Genomic DNA, 23,618 nt, shown 5'->3' on the forward strand with positions numbered 1-23,618 from the left:
ATTGTCAACTGTTCTTGTTAACAGTAATTGCGGGTCCCAGCATCTTCTGGAGCTAATGCAGATAAGCTTAGGAGGGTGTGAAGGCTGCATGAGGAGGATCCAGGGAACCGAAGGTCCCCGCTGGAGGTATCCAGAGCACAAGTGCAGTGACATGAGATGAATAATGTCCGGTGCGTCTCCCCCAAGAGCAGGCTCCTTTCAACCACAGGTAAGTAGCCACTACACATCGCCTCGCAGCCTAACCCTATCCATACACGCACACACACCCATAGCCTTCCAAACGCACACAGCCGTAGCCTCACCCTATCCATACACACCCAGTCACAGCCTATCCATTGACACACATACACCGTAGCCTAGCACTATTCATACACACACACACCTGTATATGTAGCAAGGTATGAGCGCTAGGGACAAGTGCTGTGTGTTGCGTACAAGTGGCTGCCTTCTGGTATAGGGATGCCGCCCTCAACAAAGAGAAATACAAAAAGAAGAACCAGTAGGCGCCTTATGTACACAAAAAAACTATTTAATTAATATATGACGTAAAACAATAAATTGCATGCATGCAATAATACAATTAAAATAACCACATCAATGCAATTGCATTTTAAAAGTAACTTATAGTTACCAAGTCCTGATTGGACGATCGAATTGCGCAGAATTGGACAGATATTTTCAGTCCCGCATTAAAGGATAGAATTCCCAGCGCTTTATGGAGGATAGATGGTATGTCCTCCCAAATGGAACAAGTGGGTGAGCGGGTGGATTCCTACTCACTCCCAGGTCTCAGATGTTGATAACCTGTAGACGTTAATGGCACTTGGTGATTGCCCCAGGTGATTACGGAGTAGCTGGCACTGTCTCCCAGATCCTCTTGCTGGACTACAACGTGTGCCAAGTTGGTAGGTAGATGCACGCTCCGCCGTTCGCCTTGCGGCGTCAGATGGTCAGCCAGCTACTGCACGTGCCAGCGAGCCAAGTGCAGCAGGCTGGAGTACACTGTATCCGGGGGGGGGGTGTCCGGGGGGGGGGGGGGGGGTCCTCCGTGTGCAAGTGGATGCATGCTCCTGTTTGGAGTCACCAGACTCGTATGTTCAATCCTCCGTGTAGACGGCGGGTGACGGGGAAGCACTCTGTGCCGTGTTGGACCAGTTGTTCCGGGGAGCAGGATGTGGGGAAAGTCAAGAGTCTGTGTTGCAGATGAGCCCCTTAGGTCCTCGGTCTCTGGTGCTACGGAACTCCTCACAAGACGCGTTTCGCCACGCTCAGGCGGCTTTGTCAATTAGGAATCGTCATATATTAATTAAATTGCTTTTTTGTGTACATAAGGCACCTACTGGTTCTTCTTTTTGTACACACACACCTGTAGCTGAATCCTGTCCATAAGCACACAACCAAAGCCTAGCCTTATCCATACACACACACCCAGCCGCAGCTTAACCTTATCCATACACACACACCCATAGCCTAGCCCTGTCCATAAACACACACACACCCATAGCCTAGCCTTATCTATACAAACACACCCATAGCCTAGCTTTATCCATACACACACACCCATAGCCTAGCTTTATCCACACACACGCAGCCGTACTCGCTGGCTGGGTTGCTCCCTCTGCCGGGGGTATTCGGTCAGTGCATCCTCCAGGCTGGGTGATTCACTGAATCTTCCCCTGGGGGCTACAGCCGGCGATGCTGCTGGCTGGAACGCTGCTCCTCTCCAGAACAGGGGGCACCATGTCTGCCACTGGGGGCACATGGTCATAGCCACCCCACCTGTGAGGTCACTGGATGGGGGGGGTGTCGGGCGCTCACTGCCCGCCGGAGCACCTCTTCTCTAGGGGCTGAGGATGGGAGATCCACATGCATGCGACCATCCCTGGCCCCCACCGGTTGTAGTATGCACATATCTGAGTGTATTGTACTTACTGCTTATGATTACATTAATCACAGAAAACACACTTATTTCATTCAAGCTATATGCTTGCACAAGTTATTATATTGTGTGGCAAGTGCGCACTTAGAAATGCTGTTATCATTTTGTACAGTAACATACTACACCAGTGGGTGCTTTATCTCTCTATTCTTTTTACAGCCCAAAGATGGAACAACAAAACTCAGAGTACAGGCAGCTACCTTTAAAATAGGAAGAGCACATCTAGCTGGGGATGGGGGGGGGGGGTGCACTTAGGTCTGTGCACTGCCCACCCTCTCCCCAATTGATATTTTATGGAGAGCAGCAGCACTGCTGAGGTCTGTATACAATTTAATTTAGAGAGCCGTGGACACTAGAACTCACCGCAGCTATAACAAACATGTGGGCCAAGCGTTCTAGGTTTGGAAAACAGGGTCACATATAAATAGGGTGGAGTTGTGGGTGGCAGACACTGTTATGTATATTATAAATGGTGCATGTAGCTCCTTCTCTGAAGTCCTGCACTGACCTTTACATTAGCCTCCCTTTCCTCCCATCTGAAGGGAGAGACATCACCTCTTCTCATAATACTACACCAGTGATACGGAGCAAGGAGCTGTGGTGTCAAAAGCCCCCCCAGGCACATTTAGGATGATACGGAGGGAGCTAGGCGGTGCATTATGTGTATGTGTAAGGAGCAAATCTACCACTGTTTGGGCATTATGTGTAAGGGGCACTACTACTACAGTATGGCTCAATTGGCAAGGGGCATTATTACTCTGTGATCATTATGTGTAAGGGGAACTACTACTACTGTGTAACATAATGTGAAAGGGGCATAAACTTTGGCATAATTTGTAATGGGCACTACTACCACTCTGTGGCATAATGTAAAAGTGACATTACTACTGTGTGCTTTAATGTGCAACTGGCATTATAAAACTTTATTGGCATAGTGCATAAGAGATACTACTACTGTGTGGCCTAATGTTCAAAGATCACTAGTACTGTGGCCCTTATTCACATTGGCGCGTACGCATGCGAATTCGCACGTTTCACCCTGCTACCCCCATTGCGCATGTGCAGCTAGCGCACTGCGCATGTGCAATGTAATTAAAAAATACTTGCAAGCAACGGTGCATCGGTAGTAGGCGTGCAGGGGGCGTTAGCATGGGCGCGACCATTATAATGAGCAAAAGTGGGCGTACACATGGGCGTACACATGGGCGTTCACTATGAGTGGTGGGAGTGCTTTCGCATGAGTGCAAGAGGGATTGTTCCCCTCCAACGCAAAACTTTTCGCCAGCTCAAAGCAGGTTTTTAGTTTTGCACACCTTGCTCCTTGTAATGTGCTCATTCGTACGGAGCAAACACACGCACGAAATGGCTAAATCAATGGGTAAATCAATGGCACCTGTACACGATTGACACCAATACATGGTTGATTTCATGAGACAATTACCTCAGCACAACTTCTGATTGCATACCACCAGCAATCAAGTGTTAGCAGATACAAACTTCTTCTGTTGCTAAAGTTATTTTGACCAAACGAGGATAATGAGGAAACATGATTAAATTCAGCTCTATTGTGTCAATGTAATTTGCTTGCAAAGTTGATTATTGTATCCAGCACATGGAAATAATCGAGGAGGGTGATTTAATTGATGTGTGCGAGGATGTTTGCTGATACTAGTATTTGGTTTGCTAACATTTGGGGAGTAGAGCGTGTTCGTTAGCAGCTTGAGGTGAGTGTGCATGCGCAAATGTGTGGGTGCGTGCGACCAGTTACACGTACGCGCAATGATAGACCACCCCCCTTCTTAGTATGGTTGCGTGCGAATGATTTCACAAGCACTGTAGGCGTGCCTTCGCCCGATGCGTGCGTGTGGTTTTTTCCGTAAGAGTGCTTGCGAATGTGCATGCGAGCGCATGAACCTGAATGAGGGCCTGAGTGGCACAATGGGGTTTATTCTAGTTCATTCTTTCTGACAAAATCCTTCTTAGATGGACAAAACCATGTGCACTGCAGGGGGGCAGATGTAACATGTGCAGATAGAATTAGATTTGGGTGAGTTATTTTGTTTCTGTGCAGGGAAAATACTGACTGCTTTATTTTACACTGCAATATAGATCTCACTTTGTAGTAAAACCCCACCCAAATCTAATTCTCTCTGCACAAGTTACATCTGCCCCACCCGCAGTGCACATGGTTTTGTCCATCTAAGAAGGATTTTGTCAGAAAGAATGAACTAGAATAACCCCCAATGTGTAATAGGCATTACTAATTTGTGAAATTATGTGAAAGGGGCACTGCTACTATGCTATGGCATTATGTGTAAAGGGGTACTAGTCTGCAGCATTATGTTAAAAGGGCATTGCTATTACTTTGTGAGGTACTACTACTTTGTGGTATTATGAGTAAATGACACAACTACTGCTGTGTGGATCTATGTGTAAAGGACACAGATACTGTGTGGGCATAATATATAAGGCACTCTACTACTGTACTTTGTTAATGTGTAAGGGGTACTATTATGACTATGGCATTATGTGTAAGGGACATTACTACTATGTGGCTTAATGCACAAGTAGCATTACTACTGTGTGAATATTATGTGTAAGGGGCAATAATACTATTACTACTACTACTACTACTACTACTACTACTACTACTGTATGACATACTATGTAAGGACTACTTTGTGGAATAGGGTAGAATAGCATAATGGGTAACGGACACTACTACTGTGTAGCTTAATGTGAAAAGAGCAATAGTTAACTTTGTGGAAACAATGTTTAAGGGGCAATATTGCAAGGGGCATTTAGTAGTGTGTATTACAGTATAATGTGTATGTGACACTACTACTACTACTACTACTCTGTTGCAATAGGTGTAAGGGACACTACTACTGTATGGAGTAATGTGCAAAGGTACTAGTACTGTGTGGCATAATGTGTAAGAGGCTCTATTATTACTCTGTGTCTTTATGTGCAAGAGATACTAATTACTACAACTACTACTACTACCATTCTGTGGCATTATGTGTGAGGCACTACCCCTGTGTAGCACAATGTGTAAGAGGGTACTACAACTGGATGAGCATAATATATAATGCTGTGTTCATTAAAAGGCTTCAGTGGGGAGAACTTCAACATTGTACCCAATGACAGGAATCGCAAAGCTGATCACTAGTAACCTTGTGTTCACATCATTGGATACAATATTGCAGTTCCCACCATTTAAATGTATGGAGCAAAGGCTCTCTGTAGACTTTGATGGGGAAGTGGTTCATCATAGCCTTTCAGCAGGCTGTACTATGGTAGTGGCCACTGATTGGCTGCCAGCTCCCCTAGTGACAGAAGTGGGGGTCAGTATTTGGGAGAAGAACACTCCTCATTTCATGAAGTTTATGTCAGTAATTGTAACCCCTGGACATTTTTTTTGGAATGAAGAGGACCAATCTACTCTAGGACCAGGTGAGTATGTTTTTTTTACAGGTTACATGGATTCTACTGGACAAGAGGACAAATGGCAACAGGGAATATAGGTTAGCATGTATGTATGTATGAGTGTTTATAAAAAAATGTTTTATCACTGTGTGAATGTAGTTTTTTTAAATACTACGTATAAGGAAACTATATGGGAACCATTGGGCCCTTCAATGCTCTGTATGCTGGTTCTTATTGTTCTCCAAGTACCAGCTTGTGGGGGTGGCTTTCTAGGACCTGTAATTCTCCTGCAAAAAAACAATAGTGTTTTACAGGGTGCCAAGGATAGCTCTGTGCTTCAGCTCTGTAGTAGAGGGGGACCTCTTTATTGTGGTACCCTGGTCAGGGCTGACTTGTTGGATGGGTAATGCTACAGCTGCTAAAACCAATATACTGTAAATGTGTACGCGGACTGTGGCCAAAAGTATGGGTGAACCCTATGTCTTTTTTACTACCAGTTTAATGATATGTACTCACAGGCTGATTTGGCGGCTGCCAACATCAATTCAATATAGGCCAGGGGGAGGGTTGGACAGTGTGGGGGAGCAAGGGCCATGTTGTATTAAGCAGCATGACACTCGTTCTAAAATAGTACAAATAGACTGTGCTGCATCTATATTCGATTCCAAAGATGTGGGGCAGCGCATCAAGATCGAACTGGTATTGGATGCAGAGAATCATGGTGTGATTTGCACTAACTTGCTATAGATTTTGACTATATAGTCAAAATGAATAGCCTAAATCGCATCGTGTGTGTACACATCTTGAAAGCACGGTGATGCTTCTTAAAAGGAAGGGTGACTTTACACATTTTTTCCCTGTATTTTTAGAATCGGTGCCAGCTCAAAGAGCCCAAGGCTGGTTTTGCTTATTGGCGGACCACAAGCAGTTTCTTTTCTATTTTATTTTCCATTTCAACACAATGTAACAGAGAGGCACTGCATTGATCTCATTGATCTGGTTAGGCTTCTCTACACATGCTGGTGAGAGGGACATCTATTTTAAAAGTGTATTTTGATCTGAGTTTGCTCAATTCATGGGTTTGTTTGCAGATAATTCTAAGTAATTTTCTGTGTTTCAGTGTTGTCTATGGAAATGACATCTGAATTTGTCCGATTGTGTATTTGATCGTATGTATCTGTACAACCATGTTTTGTACTTCTGTTTGAACAAACTTTACCGTATTTGCTCTTAAGTAAATTTCCGTGTTTGAAATGAAGCTCAATCATTCCTGTGTTTGCCAATTTGGGCAAACAGAGAGCTTAGTACATTTATCCCTAGGGCTTGATATAAGTTCCGTAGAATACAGTTAATAATAGTAATTACTTTATTGTCACTGTGGGTGTCTTAGCACCTGATTGTTTAAGTATTCAGTAAAATCACAGGGGGGGGGGGGGGGGGGGTAAATTCAGGTTCTGTATGGTACAAAGTGTCCTTTTTCATTTAGCTTTAGTACTAATATTTTTTCATGTTACAGATATATGGCTCTTGTGCAGCCATTTCGTCTCACAAGCTTGAGGACAATATCAAAGACTATCCGTGTGAACATACTTCTGTGGGCGGCATCTTTTGTTGTTGTGTTCCCTGTCTGGGTCTATTCCAAAGTCATTCAGTTCAAAGATGGATTGGAAAGCTGTGCATTTGATCTAACAACACCTAACGATGTTCTTTGGTAGGTATGGAAAAAAGTTAAATGAGCAATTTTTCTCCCAATTAAATGACACTTTAGTTAAAGCTTTTATAAAAGCTCCCAGCAAGGTGTAAAGGTTCTGATTTTCAAAATGTAATCTCATTAATCGTTTTTAACTGAATATTTACCCTTTATATGCACAGCTTATCATTCACATTATTTTCAGACAGAGCAGGCTAGAGGAAAAATAATGCATTACAATCAATATGATTTTCTATAATGGTTGGCACGACTTATTATTATTTTTTATAATATATAGTAGCACCACAAGGGATCCCCAGCCCCAGTTACAGAGTTCACAAACATGTAAATAAAACCTAAAAACTGTGACTTACAGTTCAAGACTGTATAGGACAATTACAGGGTATATAAACTTTTCTGCATTAGCAGATGATACTAAGAAAAGGATTAGGTTGGCATAAAACTGAAGCATCATATGCCATTGAGGGAAGTATAGAGATGGTTTGGTAAAAGAAGGGAAGGCACACAAGGGAAGAGGGCCCTGCTAGTGAAAGCTTACATTCTAAAGGGAAAGGGGCAGACAGACAGGGGTGACACGGGTGAAGTAGAAGTGGGCATGTAACAATGAGTTTAGTTCATGCTTGAAGGCAGAAGGGACATTGACAGATGAAAGGGAGAAATTGAAGAGGTAGACAAGGTGGGAACAGGTACAAGGAGAGAGGTAGCATTAGCTGGTAGGAGGGGATAGGATCAAATGGTGAGATGGGGGGGACTGATGAGGTCCATGACTTTCTCACCTGATACAGTACACGGGAGAAATATTTCATGGTAGACATGAGGGATAGGAAGGGGCATTAAGGGAGAGGAAGTGGTTGGTTGCTGATGCTTTTGTGGGATGTGAGGTTCTGAAATATCGAGTTAATTTTGGATGTGAAGTTAGTGAAAAAGTCAAGAGCAGAGAGTGAAGAGGGGAGGTGGGCAGAAGAGAGAGTTGGCAGGGGCAAAGAGGGGGTGTTTACACTGGGAAGAGATGAGGTTCTTGAAGTATGACTGTATATCGAGGGAAAGGGCAGTACGGAAGGATGAGAGCATCAATTTGAAGTGGATGAAAACTGCCTTAGAGCGTGATACCCTCCACTGTCGTTCAGCAGTATGTGAGCATTTTTGCAGATATCTGGTGCATTTTGTGTGTCAGGGTTGAGGTATTGATATGTGAGGGTGGATAGAGGTTGGTGGAGTGATAGAATTAAGAGCCGAGCTAAGAGATGAATTGTATAGGGAACAACAAAGACTAGAAAACCTGTGCTTCAAGATGAGGTGCTGCAAAATCCACAATGTAGTCACATACTATCTAGAATGGATTGTCTGTAAAAAAGGGATTCAGCGATCCTAGAAGGGATATATTTCTTCAGTTTGCCAGTAAGAGTCCAATGGGTTAGGTTCACTTGTTCCTAAATTCAGGTTTCCTTGTCCTAATTACCTTAAAGACCAAAAAGAAAAACAAAACATTTCTCATAATGTAGACATCATAAAGGTTTTTGGGGTCCTTTAGCTTAGGCCACAAGAAATAGGTGTGTAATCATAAATCCTTCTTCGGGTGCTCGTATGCAGTTTCCTATATACTGTACCTCAAAGACATCAACAGATGCTTCACATAAAACTCCACATAAAACTAATTATTTTATTTAAATCCAATAAACAGACACAGACTTAAAATGGGATAAGTACCATGATTGGCCTTATGATCAAGACTATTTTTCAACAAAATAGGTCGGAGGGAGGTCCCGGGTACTAGTCTTCCTCAGGGTGTCTGAGGTGTCATTAGTTGAAATGCATTATAAGGTATAGAGGCTTTTCTGGCTAAGGCAGAGATGAAGGTTATTTATGAGACAGAGACCATAGAACCATCAGGATTCAACAATTACAGTGGTTTCTATAACCTATGTACCCATGACCTCCTTCAGTATGAGAGTTAGTTCATTCATGTTCAATTTTTTTGAAGCCTTTCTATATAACCACATTTAAAATTGCTATCTTTTCATAATGTAATTTCCTTATTTATATTTTATTTTTCATATTTCTATACTGACCCCTTGGTGATGGCTATGTGAGTTAATATCAACGGTAAACTGATTATGAATTATGTTGTATATTTTTCCATTTCAGTTGTATATTCACCATATATCAGTTGTATATTCACCATATATAGTTTTAAAAGTAATTTGATAATTTTATAAGTTTTTAAATTTAGAATCAGCTCCACAACCCTGAAATAAGGTGCATTCCAACTAGATAAAAAGCGCAAAATCTAGTGAGCCGTGAATCCCCTGAAGCACATGCAATCTCACTTCCGGGGGAGTTGGAGCGCAAATTTTATGTTTGCGTTTCATCACCTCTGAAATGTAGAAAAGACACAGGGCTAGCCACTCACTTCCACTTCCAGCAGCGAACGCACAACAACTTCCATTTTTATAGGAATTTACTTTTAGTACATATGGGGCCAAATATAACAGGGTGTGAGAATCAGAAAGTGAGAGATTTTGGGAGAGTTTTTTTCATGTTTTTAAAGCGACAATCAGGTACATGGCAAAATCAACCTGGTTTTTCAGTGTAAATAATTGACGCTTTCAAAAAAATGGGAAAACTTTCCCAAAATCTCCCACTTTCTGATTCTCACACCCTATTACATACTAGGTGATTCATCGCGCCCTATGGGCGCTCTTCACACCGTCGTGAGGGGCTACGCCCCATTAAACATAGAATAATTGTATTGTGTGAAATGTGCTTGTTATTGGATGAAGTATGTGCTGTATTGGAACTGTTGTGTTCGAACGCGATTTTGTTTTAAGGAAAAAGGCGTAAGATTTAGAAGGGGGTGTAGCCTGTTTCATTGCTATGAAGAGTAGGTGGAGCATACTCCGGGAGCATAACCTGGCGGGAGCGGGTGGCATACAGTTGCAGGTGTGGAGGTGGGAGCGTGGAGGTAGGTGTTGGCAGGATACAATTAGAGGGGGTGTGTCCGGGACCATGCATGGGTTGTATTTCAGCAGCAGTGACCCATCACAGCAGTGGCAGCAGAAAAAGCTTGATACAATAATATAGTGTAGTCACTAAGTATTTCAAGTTGAAGAGCAGGCGCTCTCTCCACCCAGGCTGCACATCTCCCCTGAATGTTGGAGTCCCAAGGCCGCAGCACCCACGCTGTCCAGTGTCTCTCCTCTGTCTTTCTTACAGAAATACGCCATTGCACATGCGAGAGAGCTGAGGCACACAGTGAGTCCTGTCCTGTGTGCAGTGCGGCTAGTCCGCGGTGCCAGCATGTGATGTCATGATGCATCTCACGCTGGACCGGGACATGCAATGCACCCTTGGGAATGGGTGCTGGGTGTGGGGGGGGGGGGGGGTGCAGCACTGAGCCTGGAGCCAGGGAGGATGACCCTCACTATTAATAAGGTGAGGAGCCAGGCCGGCAGCGGGAGGCCAGATGCTGGAGGCGAATGTCGGGAGGAGGACGCACACCCTAAAGAAGGAGTGGAAGCAGGCGGGCGGCGGGATGCTGATGACGGGGTATCAGGAGGCTGGAGGCGGGATCTTCTGTCTGCTGGCTACATTGCGTCTTCCCACAAGACTTTGTGAGTGAAGCAGGGGGTGTTTGTGTGTGAAGGAGGGCGGATATGTGGGCGGTGCTGAGGCCCTGTTCCTTCGTGCTCCTGGTCAGGTGGGGTGGGCACCCTGACACAGTGGTTATAAGGGGCATATTGTGTGTATAACGCTGGCCTGTGTGTAAAATGCTTGGTGGGGGGTGGAGTTAACTGTGTAACTCCGCCCAGCATTATACACAAAGTGATTGACAGTTCTGGCCAAATATATAGGAGATGGTGCATGGAGTCTATTTAGAACTCTTTTTTTTATATTGTTGATAAGTTTTATATTCAAACTTTTGTTTAAGAACTATTTCTATATTTATTATTAGACATTCTTTATTTTATCCTCTAGAATTCAGGAAGTAGGTGTGGTTTATTACTTGCTGCCTATAAATTGCCTATATTTACAAATACGAATGAATACACCATCGATAGAATACGACAGGAATCAACATTCAAAAGAATGGTGATTCCTGATTTACTAAGCGGCCGTATTGAAAATACGGCAGCTAATTGGCGTAAAACTGCTGCAAATGGCTTGCGGCCTAGCGGCTCCTAATTGGCCACTAGTCGCCACAAGCTTAGTAAATTTCCCCCAATGTCTGCTTATTTCATTAGTGTGCAATTACAAGTAAGGCTGTACAGTATACTGTATACCCATTACAATTTTTTTGCACATAAAATTTCTATAGGAAAAGATGTTGACTTGGTTCTCTTGTGTGCAAAATAAGTATTGGGTGACATCCAAAAACACACAAAAAGAAATTATAGCATATGAAAAAGGCAAAGACGTTCAGCACTCCCAGAGTTCACAAATTACAATTATTTACCACCATGTGTAGGGGGCAGATAAGAGGTTCACCATACATATATCAAAATGGATGATGGTCATAAACCGTCTTTGATTGTTAAACGCATCAAGGTACTGTAGTAATGGATCTCACAGTGGTTGCAAATGACTATTTTCCTCCACCACTTGATGTAATTACATATAGAGGGGAAAATACAAAGAGGACATATGCCCTTATTCTGATTGAGTCAGATGGCTCAGAGTGCAGACGGACAGCCGATGTTTGGTGTTTGCGTATGTGCAGAGGCGTATCTGTGCATGTGCGAACGCCTCACACGTACGAATCACGGCGTGAGGTACGTGCCGAAAATGATCGTACGGAGCCATCCGAACAAGGGGTGTAGATGGGTGCGAAGGGCTGTTTGGGCTCATTACCATATGCGTACTCCCCACGTTTCATGGGCGTTCCCATGAAAACGCTAGGCGTACGTATGGTAATGCGGCCGTGATGCACATGTGGGGGGGTGGATAGATGACATAGCCCATATCCCTGCTTTCATATGGAAAAATGTTCCAGTGGTCTAGAGCACTTGGTGCTGTCTGACCACTCGGTCCATCATTCCATGGTCATTGGAGGATGGGGAGGTTCCCACAGATGGAGGAGGTGTTCACATGAAACATCCACTTGTGGTTCGTTCGGTCAGCGTATTAACCGCATTCGGACGTGTGAGCGATCCATACGATAGGCGGGGCTAAGAACACTCGGTTCCTGTCCGAAATAAGCATCCGTCCAATTCAACTAGAATAAGGGCCATAGCGTTGCATAACGTTTACACAATTGTAAAAAAGGTTTGCATTTACAATCTCAAGTAGTTTAATAGCATATGAAATCAATCCTAAGGCACAAACAGGAAACATTGGTGTCCAAAAGTCCAGTCCCGGATCTGGTCGCTGAATTAAACCGGTACTGTGATCCCGAACTGACACAAGGTAGATATCCAATTAGCAAGAAATTAATGTGTTTCGGATAATAAATCCAGGAAATTGCAGCATTTGAGGCCTCCTGCTTTGCCTCCTTTGCTATCTTGTCAGCATAAAAGACTCCACTCGACAGACCAAATTATTCATTTTAATAGCCATAAAAAACAGTAAACCCCTGATGAAGTCTCTTGGTAGAAAAAGAAAAGCATTGGGTTCTTCTGCACAATGGTTCTATACCACCTTTCTCACCAAGGGTGAAAGTGAAAATTGATTAATTCTGTATAAAATACTATATCAACTGCTTTAATGAAACAAAGACTTTCAACGAAAAGAAATTCACAATATGATCACATTTTATTTAGATTTTAACAAAGATAATTATATTGGAGCAACTAGGTCCTTAAATTTCAGAAAAGCAAACTTTGGTAAGTTTGAGGAGTCCTTAAAGTATATAAACTGGAAGGAATAATTTAGAGGTATAGATACTACTAAAAGGTGGCAAACTTAAAAAAATACTGCTGGAGGGCACTGATAAATGTATTTCTAGGGTAAATAAAAGAACAAATGTCAAAGGAAACCTATGTGGCTTAACAGCAAAGTCAAATTTGAAATATCTTAAAAAAAGAGGGCATTCAAAATGTTTAAACAATATGGAACACCCAAATCATTTGCCGCACATAAAGAATGTATTTAGAAATGTAAAAATATAATCAAGATGGCTAAATTAAAGACTGAACATAAAATAGCCACAGATAGCAAATCTAATCCCCCAAAAATCTAGTTATATAAACGGGAAGCAGTTAAGGAAGGAAAATATTGGCCCGCTAAAAATAAGCAGGGTACCCTGGTAATAAATGGAAAAGAGAAAGCATAATTATTCAATGATTTTTTTGCTTCAGTATTTACAAGGGCAGAATCTTCAGATGATCTCCCACAGATTAAATGCTCGATTGATCCCAAACTGCATGTTTGAGTGAGGAAATAATCAAAAATAGATTACAGAACCTAAATAGTAACAAATCTCTTGGCCCGGACGAAATACACCCTAGGATACTAAAACAATTGAGTTCTGTCATAGCACTACCATTATATCTGATATTAGAGGAATCAATAAACTCGTGGACGGTACCAAGGGACTGGTGCATAGCTAACGTAGTACCAATATGGAAGAAAGGTAGCAAAACTAATCCTGAAAATTACATCCATTGTGGAGAAAATATTAGAAGGAATAATAAGAGATAGTATCCAAAATTTCTTAGAACAGGAGAAAGTGATAAGTTAGGCTCAGCATGGGTTCATCAAAAATAGATCATGTCAGACTAATTTAATTACCTTCTATGAGGAAGTCCGTAGGGGGCTGGACTTGGGAAATCTGTTGATGTAACACTGCTTGATTTCGCTAAAGCTTTTGACACGTTTGCAGATTGGCATACGTAGGCATGACTACTAGGAAGTTCCGAGAGCGAATGGCTAACCACAGAAACTCTATCGGAGCTGCCCTTGAAACAAGGAAAGCTAAGCTAACAATACCCCGCCACTTTCTTGCAGCAGGACATCAAAACTCCAGCCTACGTTGTCGTCTTATCGACTGGATACCACCACCCCCTCAAGGCAGCGACAGAGGACTGCTACTGAGAAAACTGGAGAGCCAGTGGATCCATCAATTGGACACCCTCTCCCCAAGGGGTCTCATTGAGAACAATCTGTTGTCCATTTTTTTGAGACAGTCTTAAACCCCCTTACATACACCGTTGACTTGTGACATTTTCTCTTAAAAACTTTATTTTTTCTTTTTCCTTTTTTATCGTTTTTCTATTTTTCCTGTTTTCATTGGTTTCCCTCTGAAAATAAGCATATTTTTTTTCCAAAACGTTTTACATTTTTAAAATTTAATTATTTTTTCTAATTTCTGTTATTTTTGGCTCCTTTTGGATAATTTAATTGCCCCTCTGTCTCCAGGTCTGCCTCTCTTTCCAGTTGCATTTCTTGTGAACAGTGTGTGCTCTTATAGAAATTATAAACAAAAACAAAATAATACAAATTTAAATAAATTACAAATATATAAAAATAATAAAAAAATAATAATAAAAGCATAAATAAAAATAATTAATAAACTATTAATAAAATAACCATACCGAAACCACCAGTAAAATAACTTTATAATGATATTATGAATATGTAAATATAAAAGTATTTTGTATACAACAGCGTACTAGTTACACCCACCAATACCAATAGTATTAATTACAGTTAACGTCTAATTATGACCAGTGGCACTCTGTCAATAGAGTGCCCAATTCACTCATCATCTGATTTAATTTACTTTATTTACTTCCTTGTCTTCCTAACCATAAACCTCATTCAATTTCAATTATCCCCACTCATCGCCTCTAAAACGACGATATAATAAACAATGTTTACCATTTTATTTATATCCTGTCCATACCAAATTATTTATCCCCACGATTAAGTTATTCAATAATTGGTTTATTATTCCACCCATCATTCAATTAATCCCTCCCATTATATCTGTCATTCACCATGGTCCGTTAATATACCTATCTAATTGCGCTCCTTAATGCCCTATAATCCCATTAAGTATTACAATGTTATTGGTTTTGCCCACTTAGTAACATGAAACAATCTAAATGAGAGTGCATTTCTCATATACCGCTTAATACATCAGTTTAACACACAGCTCCGGCTAACCCCGAAGCTGTGCGTTCCAATGTGCGGTCCACTGACCGCCGAACTTCCGGTTTTGCTCTCCACAAGCAGCCTGTCATGCAGGCTGGGGAGCGCGATATCATGCTTTATTAACTCCACAATATGTTTTATTAACTGAGTGCACATATGACCTATGTTTCTTTGTATGCTATAGGCTCCTTGATAAAGGTCCGTGATTTGGGACCGAAATGTCGGGGCAGACATACGTTAACCCTTTATTTTCGTTGGATTTGATGGCTTTGAATAAATGACTATTTTGTTTTGAATATCACAAGGCTGATTTGTGATACTGGTGAGTGCTTACTATTCCGTACTATTGTGTGCGGAAAACCTGGACTATTTTTGGGCACATGCACTGTGCATGTTCTCTTTGTTGGGCACCCCACTGCTGTTTTTGTTGTGTGAGAGTGCGGTCTTTCCTGTATCTATATATATAGACCACACTCTCCTGATGAAGTCCAGCCATTTAAATAAACTCCATTAATTTTAATGGGAGTTTTCTTTTTCTTGTTCAAAATACACTAATGGGCATATGCCCCTGGATTGCCATACTTTGATATTTGTGGGAGACATCCGTGAGGGTCTAAGACTGAATTATCTGGGTAGGATCCTGGTAAACCACAATAAAGGAGTCACTAAGATTATTGATGAGCACGTTATTCACTTATACACGGTACGCACAATACTATTTTTCTGTTTATGGACACTAAATTACTACACTAGAGAGCGCTGTTTCTCATCTCTTTTTCTAGTAAAAAATTCCTGAAGAGATACAACAAACATTTCACAGGAGAATCAAGCAGCCACCCATCACATGGGGATTTATTCAAGTGCGTGGAAGGAGAACCCGTCTTGAAAAGAGAGAATCTTTTTTCACTTAATATAACAGGATCTAAAAATTTAGTGGGTTGAAGCGCAAAAACAGTACCTCCTATCTGTTCAAAGGGATTGTCCATAATCTTCAGCACAGTAAGGAGAGGCATGGTTCATCCACAAGATATATTTATTAAAAATTCTTTAGATGTCAACAATAAAAATATATGTCAACAATAAAAATATATCCCAATGCGTTCCGTCAACATCACGACTTCATCAGGGGAGTGTTAACAAATCTATGAATGTAAATATTGCAATCAGCTTCATCAAATATATATATAAATATTTATATAAAAATGGGATACGCCTTCAATGCGCTAATAACAATATGTTTAGGCAGTAACTCAATTTGTCCTCCTGTTAGTGGAGGAAAGGGAAGGAAATAGAGAAAATGGAAAGAGAGCGCGCCACTGGTATATATCAACACCACCACCACCGCTGTAGTAATTTATAGAGTCATATTACAATTTAGTAAATTTAATACAAAATCACATAAAAACAACTGATAAAAGATTTTGTCTTGTAATTCATCAATTTCATATAACAGAAGTGTCTTGTTTGATTTCACATAAGACAGAACACACCAAACGCGTTTCGTCAACAAGTGACTTCCTCAGGGGTAACAATTCTAGGTGGTGAAAACAGAAAAAATGGAGGAGATCATATTAGCTACTATATTTGAGGCCATTTTAGGATCGAAAAAAGTAATTTCAAATGTACATACCAATATGAAGATCTTAACACTGGATGCGCAATTAGCGTCGTATACTAGTGTCCTATCAATATTACAAGTAGGGGGATCTCCAGTGGATCCTAGTGGAATGTGCACAATAGGCAGTATCTAAAAAAGTGATATACATCTACATCAGGAGGAGGGAGATAGAGAGCAAACAAAAAAAAAAAAGGATGATATGACCTGAGTAGGTCTCACATACCCAATTTGAATAAAAAAATCTCTAAAAGTCAGGTAATCCGGCAGGAACAAAAGAGAGCGAGATTTTCCCAAACACCTACATGTGTGTGTGTGTGTATATATATATATATATATATATATATATATATATATATATATATATATATATATAGCTCCATATCCGAGTAATGCCTTCACAAGTCCTCAGACAAACCAGCACCAGTAAACATTTTGCAAGTAAAATATTTTATAATCCATGAAAAGGATCCATTTTCAAAAGCCAAAGTCCCAACATCACATGGCAATAACAGTTTGAGAATGCACTCTCAGGTATACATTACGTATCCGGCTTCATTGGCCTCAGAGAGAATCCCTTAACGGGCCGTTTCGGCGTTACTCACGCCTTTCTCAAAAGGGGGGATGAGAATAATGTTGCACACCGTGGTGGCTTGAGAGCCGTCTTAAATAGCATAAAGGTGTACACTCACCTGTCTGTAGATTGCCGCATCCCGGGAAGCCGTACTCGCCGTCTCGCCATTCACTGGATACCCGGAAGTGACGTCAGACGCCAACTTCTGTGTTCCAGCTTGCGGGGACGGTTTTTTGGTTCCCTGGTGCCGGCCGGATGTGTATATTGGTTGCTATGGCAATGAAATGTCCAGATACGTAATGTACCTGTAAGCAGAAGTAAACATATAGCTATTACACACATAATGCATGGATAATTAATAATCAGAAATATTAAGTTACATATATTACCGGATCGATCCATGTGCATACCTGCTAGATTTTTTTTTAAAAATCAAAAGCAAGTACAGAAACACTGTTAAATTATAGAAATGGAGTAAATGTAAATTCCTCATTTAACCCCTCTGGGTTCATGGAGTGCAGTTCATGAATCCAGTAGCACTCTCGCTGCAGAAGGAGCTTATGTCGATCGCCACCTCGTCGCAATGGTGGTATATAATCGATGGGCATAAATGTGAAATCATTTATTTTATGTCCACAATTTGCGTAATGCCTTGCCACCGGTGGAGTACTGGGTTCAATCTTCAGTAACGCTTTTTTGATGGAACTTCTATGCATCGAGACCCTCTCCTTGAGCATACGTATGGTCTTTCCGATATAAACCAAGTTACACGGACAAGAAACTTTATAGATCACAAAGCGTGTTTCACACGTCATTCGATGTTTCAATGAATATTGTTTTCCTGTCAGTGGATGTTTAAAACTGTTAGCCATCGTGATGTATTTGCAGTTTACGCATTTTCCACAGCGAATATATATGATACCCAATAATCTTCCACGCGATATGTAAACTAATCCAATTGAGAATCAACAAAATGGCTGCCTTACCACAATATCCCCAGAGGGTTAAGGGACAGAAAGAACAACAGAATATACAATTGTGGTGTGGCGCCTAGAATTGATAAATAAAGTTCATATATATGGTGATCCCAAAGTTCAGTGAAGCGGACCACAAAGTTTCATCCAATTTCTTGTTTAATTATTTCCTTCAAATTTGTCACCGGCAAAACCGTGAGAAATTTCTCACGGTTTTGCCGGTGACAAATTTGAAGGAAATAAATAAACAAGAAATTGGATGAAACTTTGTGGTCTGCTTCACTGAACTTTGGGATCACCATATATATGGACTTTATTTATCAATTCTAGGCGCCACACCACAATTGTATATTCTAATATATAAAAGTATTTATACTAGACTGGATATGTAAAATATTATTTGCTTAAGATATATACAAGTAAATAGTTATAAAAAGGGATACATTTATTTAGTACAATATTAAAAGTTGTGAAAAGAGTTATTTAAAAAACAATTTTTCAAAAAGACATAAAAACATGAGGTAGTAAGAAGGGGACAAATATATATGCTTATCTTTTGTGGTATAAAAATTACCTTGGTGCCTTTGTAACATATCAAGTCTTCACAATCGTCATTTAATACACAAGGCATGCCTGAGAGAATTTTACAATATCTCCTCCAACATTTTAATTTTGATATAAGATAAAATGTTGATTAATGCAAAAGACATAGTAACAAAATATTGAAAAGTCCTGATTTTACACACTCACAAATGTACCCAGTCTCATTAGTTCACATTCCAACAAGCACTGCAATGTATCCTTGTAGCATAAAGGTACTATATATAACAGGGTGGGCAAACTGTAGCTCTTGAGTCGCATGCGGTTCTTTTTCTAATGAGATTTTGCTCCCGCAACAGCGGCAATGCCGCATGCCTCCTTTGATTGTGTGCTACTCAGCTGTGTGCTGGCTACCGCACCCACAGCAGATCGGGTATGCGGCTACAGAGTGGGTATGGAGGCTGTCTACTTACATTTGTGAGTCATTTTTTTCAACAATGAAACAAGTTAAATCAAAACATTGATCTGTTCTTACAGACACACATGTGAGAAAATTACTGCAAGTAGCTTCAATAGCATGCGAGCCAGAATTTAAAAAAAAAACAAGGATTGAAAAACAAGGATAATCAAAAGGTCCACTAATAAAAAATGACAGTAAAGGGAATAGGTTATAAAGTTTTTTGTATTGAAAGATTACATAAAACTGAAGTTTGACAATAGGGTCATGCTACAAACTTAATTCCAAAGATGCAAAAATGGAGCATGATCTTGTGCCAGCTATGCACAGGACATGCCCTTGTGGGAGCTAGGCCACACCCATTTCTGCATGGTATTGGCTATTTGTCTTACCATAAAATATTTTTTGGCTCATTACCTCTGATTAGTTTGCCACCCCTGATTGAACCCGATTTCCCTTAAGCTCCCACAGCAGCTCCCCGTGAGGGCAAACATCTGACTTGGCACTTGATGTGCCATTTTTTACATGGGATAAATCCATAATTGCCTACACTCCTGCATTCTGCAGGAGACTCCCTGAAAGAGCAGCCATCTCCCTCTCTCCCTCATTAGTCTAGCAATCTCCCTCATTTCATCTAGTTTACATTACACTTACATTTGTTGGGAAAAGGGAATGAGAGATGGATACATTTACATTGAATCACCAGCACCATTTCCCAGCACTTTAGCAAGTATATTAGCTCTTACTAACTGCTTTGGGGCTCATCTACATTTGTATATGTCATTTTAAAAGATTCCTCTCAGATGTAGCAGTACACACCCACACTTCTAGGTGTCACGTTCACAATCTCTTTTCACAATCTCTCCATATATGGAATTAGACACGCCTTTGGGTGGAGCATGACACGCCCCCTCAATGGGACACTTTGCAAAATTCTATTACCAACTATAATCTCCCTGAAACTAGCTTTCAAAAGTAGGCAAGTATGGATAAATTGCATGCAATTTATCACATTTAAAATGAATCCTAGGGAGCTGCCGGGAGCTGTTCAAGAGATACATCGCTGATGGGATACATCGTTGGTGCTAAAAAGCACCCGCTATGTGCTGCTGACTGCTGCAGATACGATTTATCGTACTGTATGTGCATCACATCTAACCTCCAACCAGATGCGCACCCGATTTCTTGGCCCAAACCGTCATAATGGGGTGAAATCGGGCAAAATCGCACTAATGTATGGGGATTCTGTAAGTTTCATTTCATAGATGAAAGTAACCAAAATGTGTTGCAAATGTTCCATCTCTGCACCTTCTTAGCTGATGCTTCAGGATGGCCGCACCACACACTGTTTTTTTTTTTTAAGTTAGTTCTTTATTGGTTTTTCGATAATAAGACAACATAACATATTAATTTGACCCATATATAAAAAAAGACAGTTACATGAATAAATCAGCACAGAACAGTGACTTGCAAAGGGTCACCATAAACAAAAACGATACAAACATATACACACACATACAGCGCCTGCAGCAATTAAGTTTAAAACCACTTGAATTAACCCAATCTTGAAAATACTCTAAATTCCCACTATAATTCTGACCCATCCGGTGATTTACCCAATAATAGACAACTAACAATCCATCGGGAATCCATCAAGATTAATCGAATATTAGTATTATATTCAAGTCCAACAATCTTTGGGGCAGATGTATTAAGCCTGGAGAAGAGATAAACTGGAGATAACATGGAAGAGATAACGCTCCAGCCAATCAGCTGTGTTCGAAATATGACAGTTGGGATCAGATTGGCTGGTGCGTTATCTCCTACCACTTTATCTCCAGTTTTATCTCTTCACCAGGCTTAATACATCTGCCCCTTTATATCTTATTTGAGACCTACATGGACAACATATATTATTATATATGTTATTATCTTATTTGAGACCTACATGGACAACTTATTTGAGACCTACATGGACAACATGGCCAATAACTGATAATATTCACAAAGAAAACTAGATAATAATAGAAAAAAATAATAATAAAAAAAACCCAGTGATTTCCCTCATATTTTATTACCTTTTTTTTCTTAAATATGTTGCAATCTTATGTGTAACTGGATATATTTACAGACTAGCGAATATCTAATAATATTCCCACAAATATGTAATAAAAACTGTGATTTTACTCTTTTTTTTAAATGTTGCAATCTTGTGTGTGACTAAATATATTTACAGGACTAGCGAAAATTTTTATTCAAATTAATATACAGTAGGTACCATAAAGTTATTACTTCAACTACAAATCATCCATATATGATACTCCTTTATAATGTGAAGAGTGAAACCATCTCCCCCAAATTAAGTGAAATTTATTTATCTTATTTCCTGAAAGAAAAACTTCCCTCTCGTGATCAAAAATCTTATTGACCAAATTTATCCATTCCATTACCCCATGCGCATTCTTTGCCATCCAAGATCTGGCAATACACACTTTAGCTATTGAACCAAGATTGATGGCCAGTTGTCTTAAATCTGGAGAAATCCCCGACTTGGACCATACGCCCAATACCAGTGCCTTAGGCTCTATTTCCTGATGCGGAATTCCCAATCTAGATAAAATATCTCCTATATCCTGCCAGAATTTCTGCACAAACTTACACTGCCAAATTAAGTGCCAAAAACCACAACCCCCCTCTTTACATTTTGGACAGGTATCTACGTTCTCCCTCTCTCTCTCTCTCTCTCTCTCTCTCTCTCTAGAGAGAGAGAGAGAGAGAGAACATAGTAATCTTTATGGTCGTGAAATAGATACGATGTAGAATATTATACAGTATCTGTTGCACTCTTAGGCCCTTATTCTGGTTGGTGCGGTAATATCCGCGTGCGTTCGTGCCGCCGATGTTTTGTGTCTGCGCATGTGCAGAGGCGTCTCTGCGCATGTGCGAGCGGGGAGTACGGCCAAATCCCGCATGAAATGTGAACACTCCGACCAGGGGGTGGAGAGGGGCGTGAAGGGCTATTTGGGCTCATTACCATATGCATACGCCCCGCGTTTCATGGGCGTTCCCATGCAAACGCTGGGCATACGTATGGTAATGCGGCCGTGATGCTCGTGTAGGGGGCGGACATATGACATCGCCGGATGTCAGCTGCCCACCCAGATCCCTGCTTTTGCACGGAAAAATTTCCGTGTGGTCTGAGTTTGCGGGAGCTGGTGGACCACTCGGTCCTGCATTCGATGATCTGCGACCATCGAATGATGGGGGAGGTTCCCTGAGATGGAGGAGGCGTATTCCATGAAAAATACACGTGCGGTCCGTTCGGCCAGCTTGTTACCGCGTACGGACGGAGTTGGCGATCCGTATGGAAGGCGGGGTTTCGCACGCACGGTCCTGGCCGCATATTCGGATCCGGCCGCACCGATCAGAATAAGGGCATTAATGAGGTGGTTGCTAACTTAAGTGTTACAAGTGCCTTTTCCCAGTCATCTTGGGTTAGTTCTGGGAAATCATCCATTTTTCAAGGAGTTCATCTAACTGATGTTTTTGTACTAAAGAAGGAGGAGAGTGCTGTCCAATGTGGATGGTTGTACTAAAGAAGAGATATACTTATAACACTTAGATGTACATTTAACAGTACCTAGTTTTCTTATAAAAACTTTTAAAGGATTATCTTTAATAGAGATGGGAAAATCATGCATCTGTTTCTCGATAGCAGGTATTGAAAAAACATATTGTTAGGCAAATCAAATTCTTCTCGTAATTGGGAAAACGGTTTAATTCTATTTTGAGTTATTAAATGTCCCATGGTTTTTATTCCAAAAGCTGACCACACAGCAACTCCTTGCTGTTTCTCTAGTTCAGTGAAAGAGGTTATAGAGGAAAAATTCATTTCAGGGTCTGTGTCCCTACAATCAATTTCTTTACTAACCCACTTCCATATTTTAATCGCTTGATTGAGAATCTGGGGGTAGTTTTTGCGACACCGATTAGTGAGGATGGCCTTATTTACTAGATTTAGTAATTCAGTAGATTGACCCTGTTCATTAAACCATTCTCGGAGATGTACTAGCTGCAAAGCCAAATAGTATATTTTAACATTTGGGAGCGCAAGTCTACCCTGATCTCTTGGTTTCATCAGCGTCGTGAATTTGATTCTAGGGATTTTATTTTTCCAGATAAACGAGATTAACACACCGTTGAGCTTTATAAATACCATAGCACTAATATATATTGGTGAGTGTTGTAAAAGATAGAGTAATTTCAGTAATATTAACATTTTAATAAG

General features: G+C 40.8%; 1 protein-coding gene across 4 annotated transcripts in view; it reads left to right on the forward strand.

The window, feature by feature from the left end:
* The window catches only part of MCHR2 (melanin concentrating hormone receptor 2), a 186,266-nt gene that overhangs the window by 121,995 nt on the left and 40,653 nt on the right, over positions 1 to 23,618 (forward strand). For 3 of the 4 annotated variants that reach the window (XM_083176987.1, XM_083176989.1, XM_083176988.1), the window contains one exon: positions 6,885 to 7,079. The exons of the other annotated variant lie outside the window; for it this stretch is intronic. In XM_083176987.1, the coding sequence (XP_083033113.1) occupies positions 6,885 to 7,079 (195 nt within the window). The remainder of the gene's footprint in view (positions 1 to 6,884; positions 7,080 to 23,618) is intronic. 4 annotated transcript variants of the gene reach the window in all.

Source organism: Crinia signifera, chromosome 3 (genome assembly GCF_055691185.1).
Source record: "Crinia signifera chromosome 3, ASM5569118v1, whole genome shotgun sequence".
NCBI lineage: Eukaryota > Metazoa > Chordata > Amphibia > Anura > Myobatrachidae > Crinia > Crinia signifera.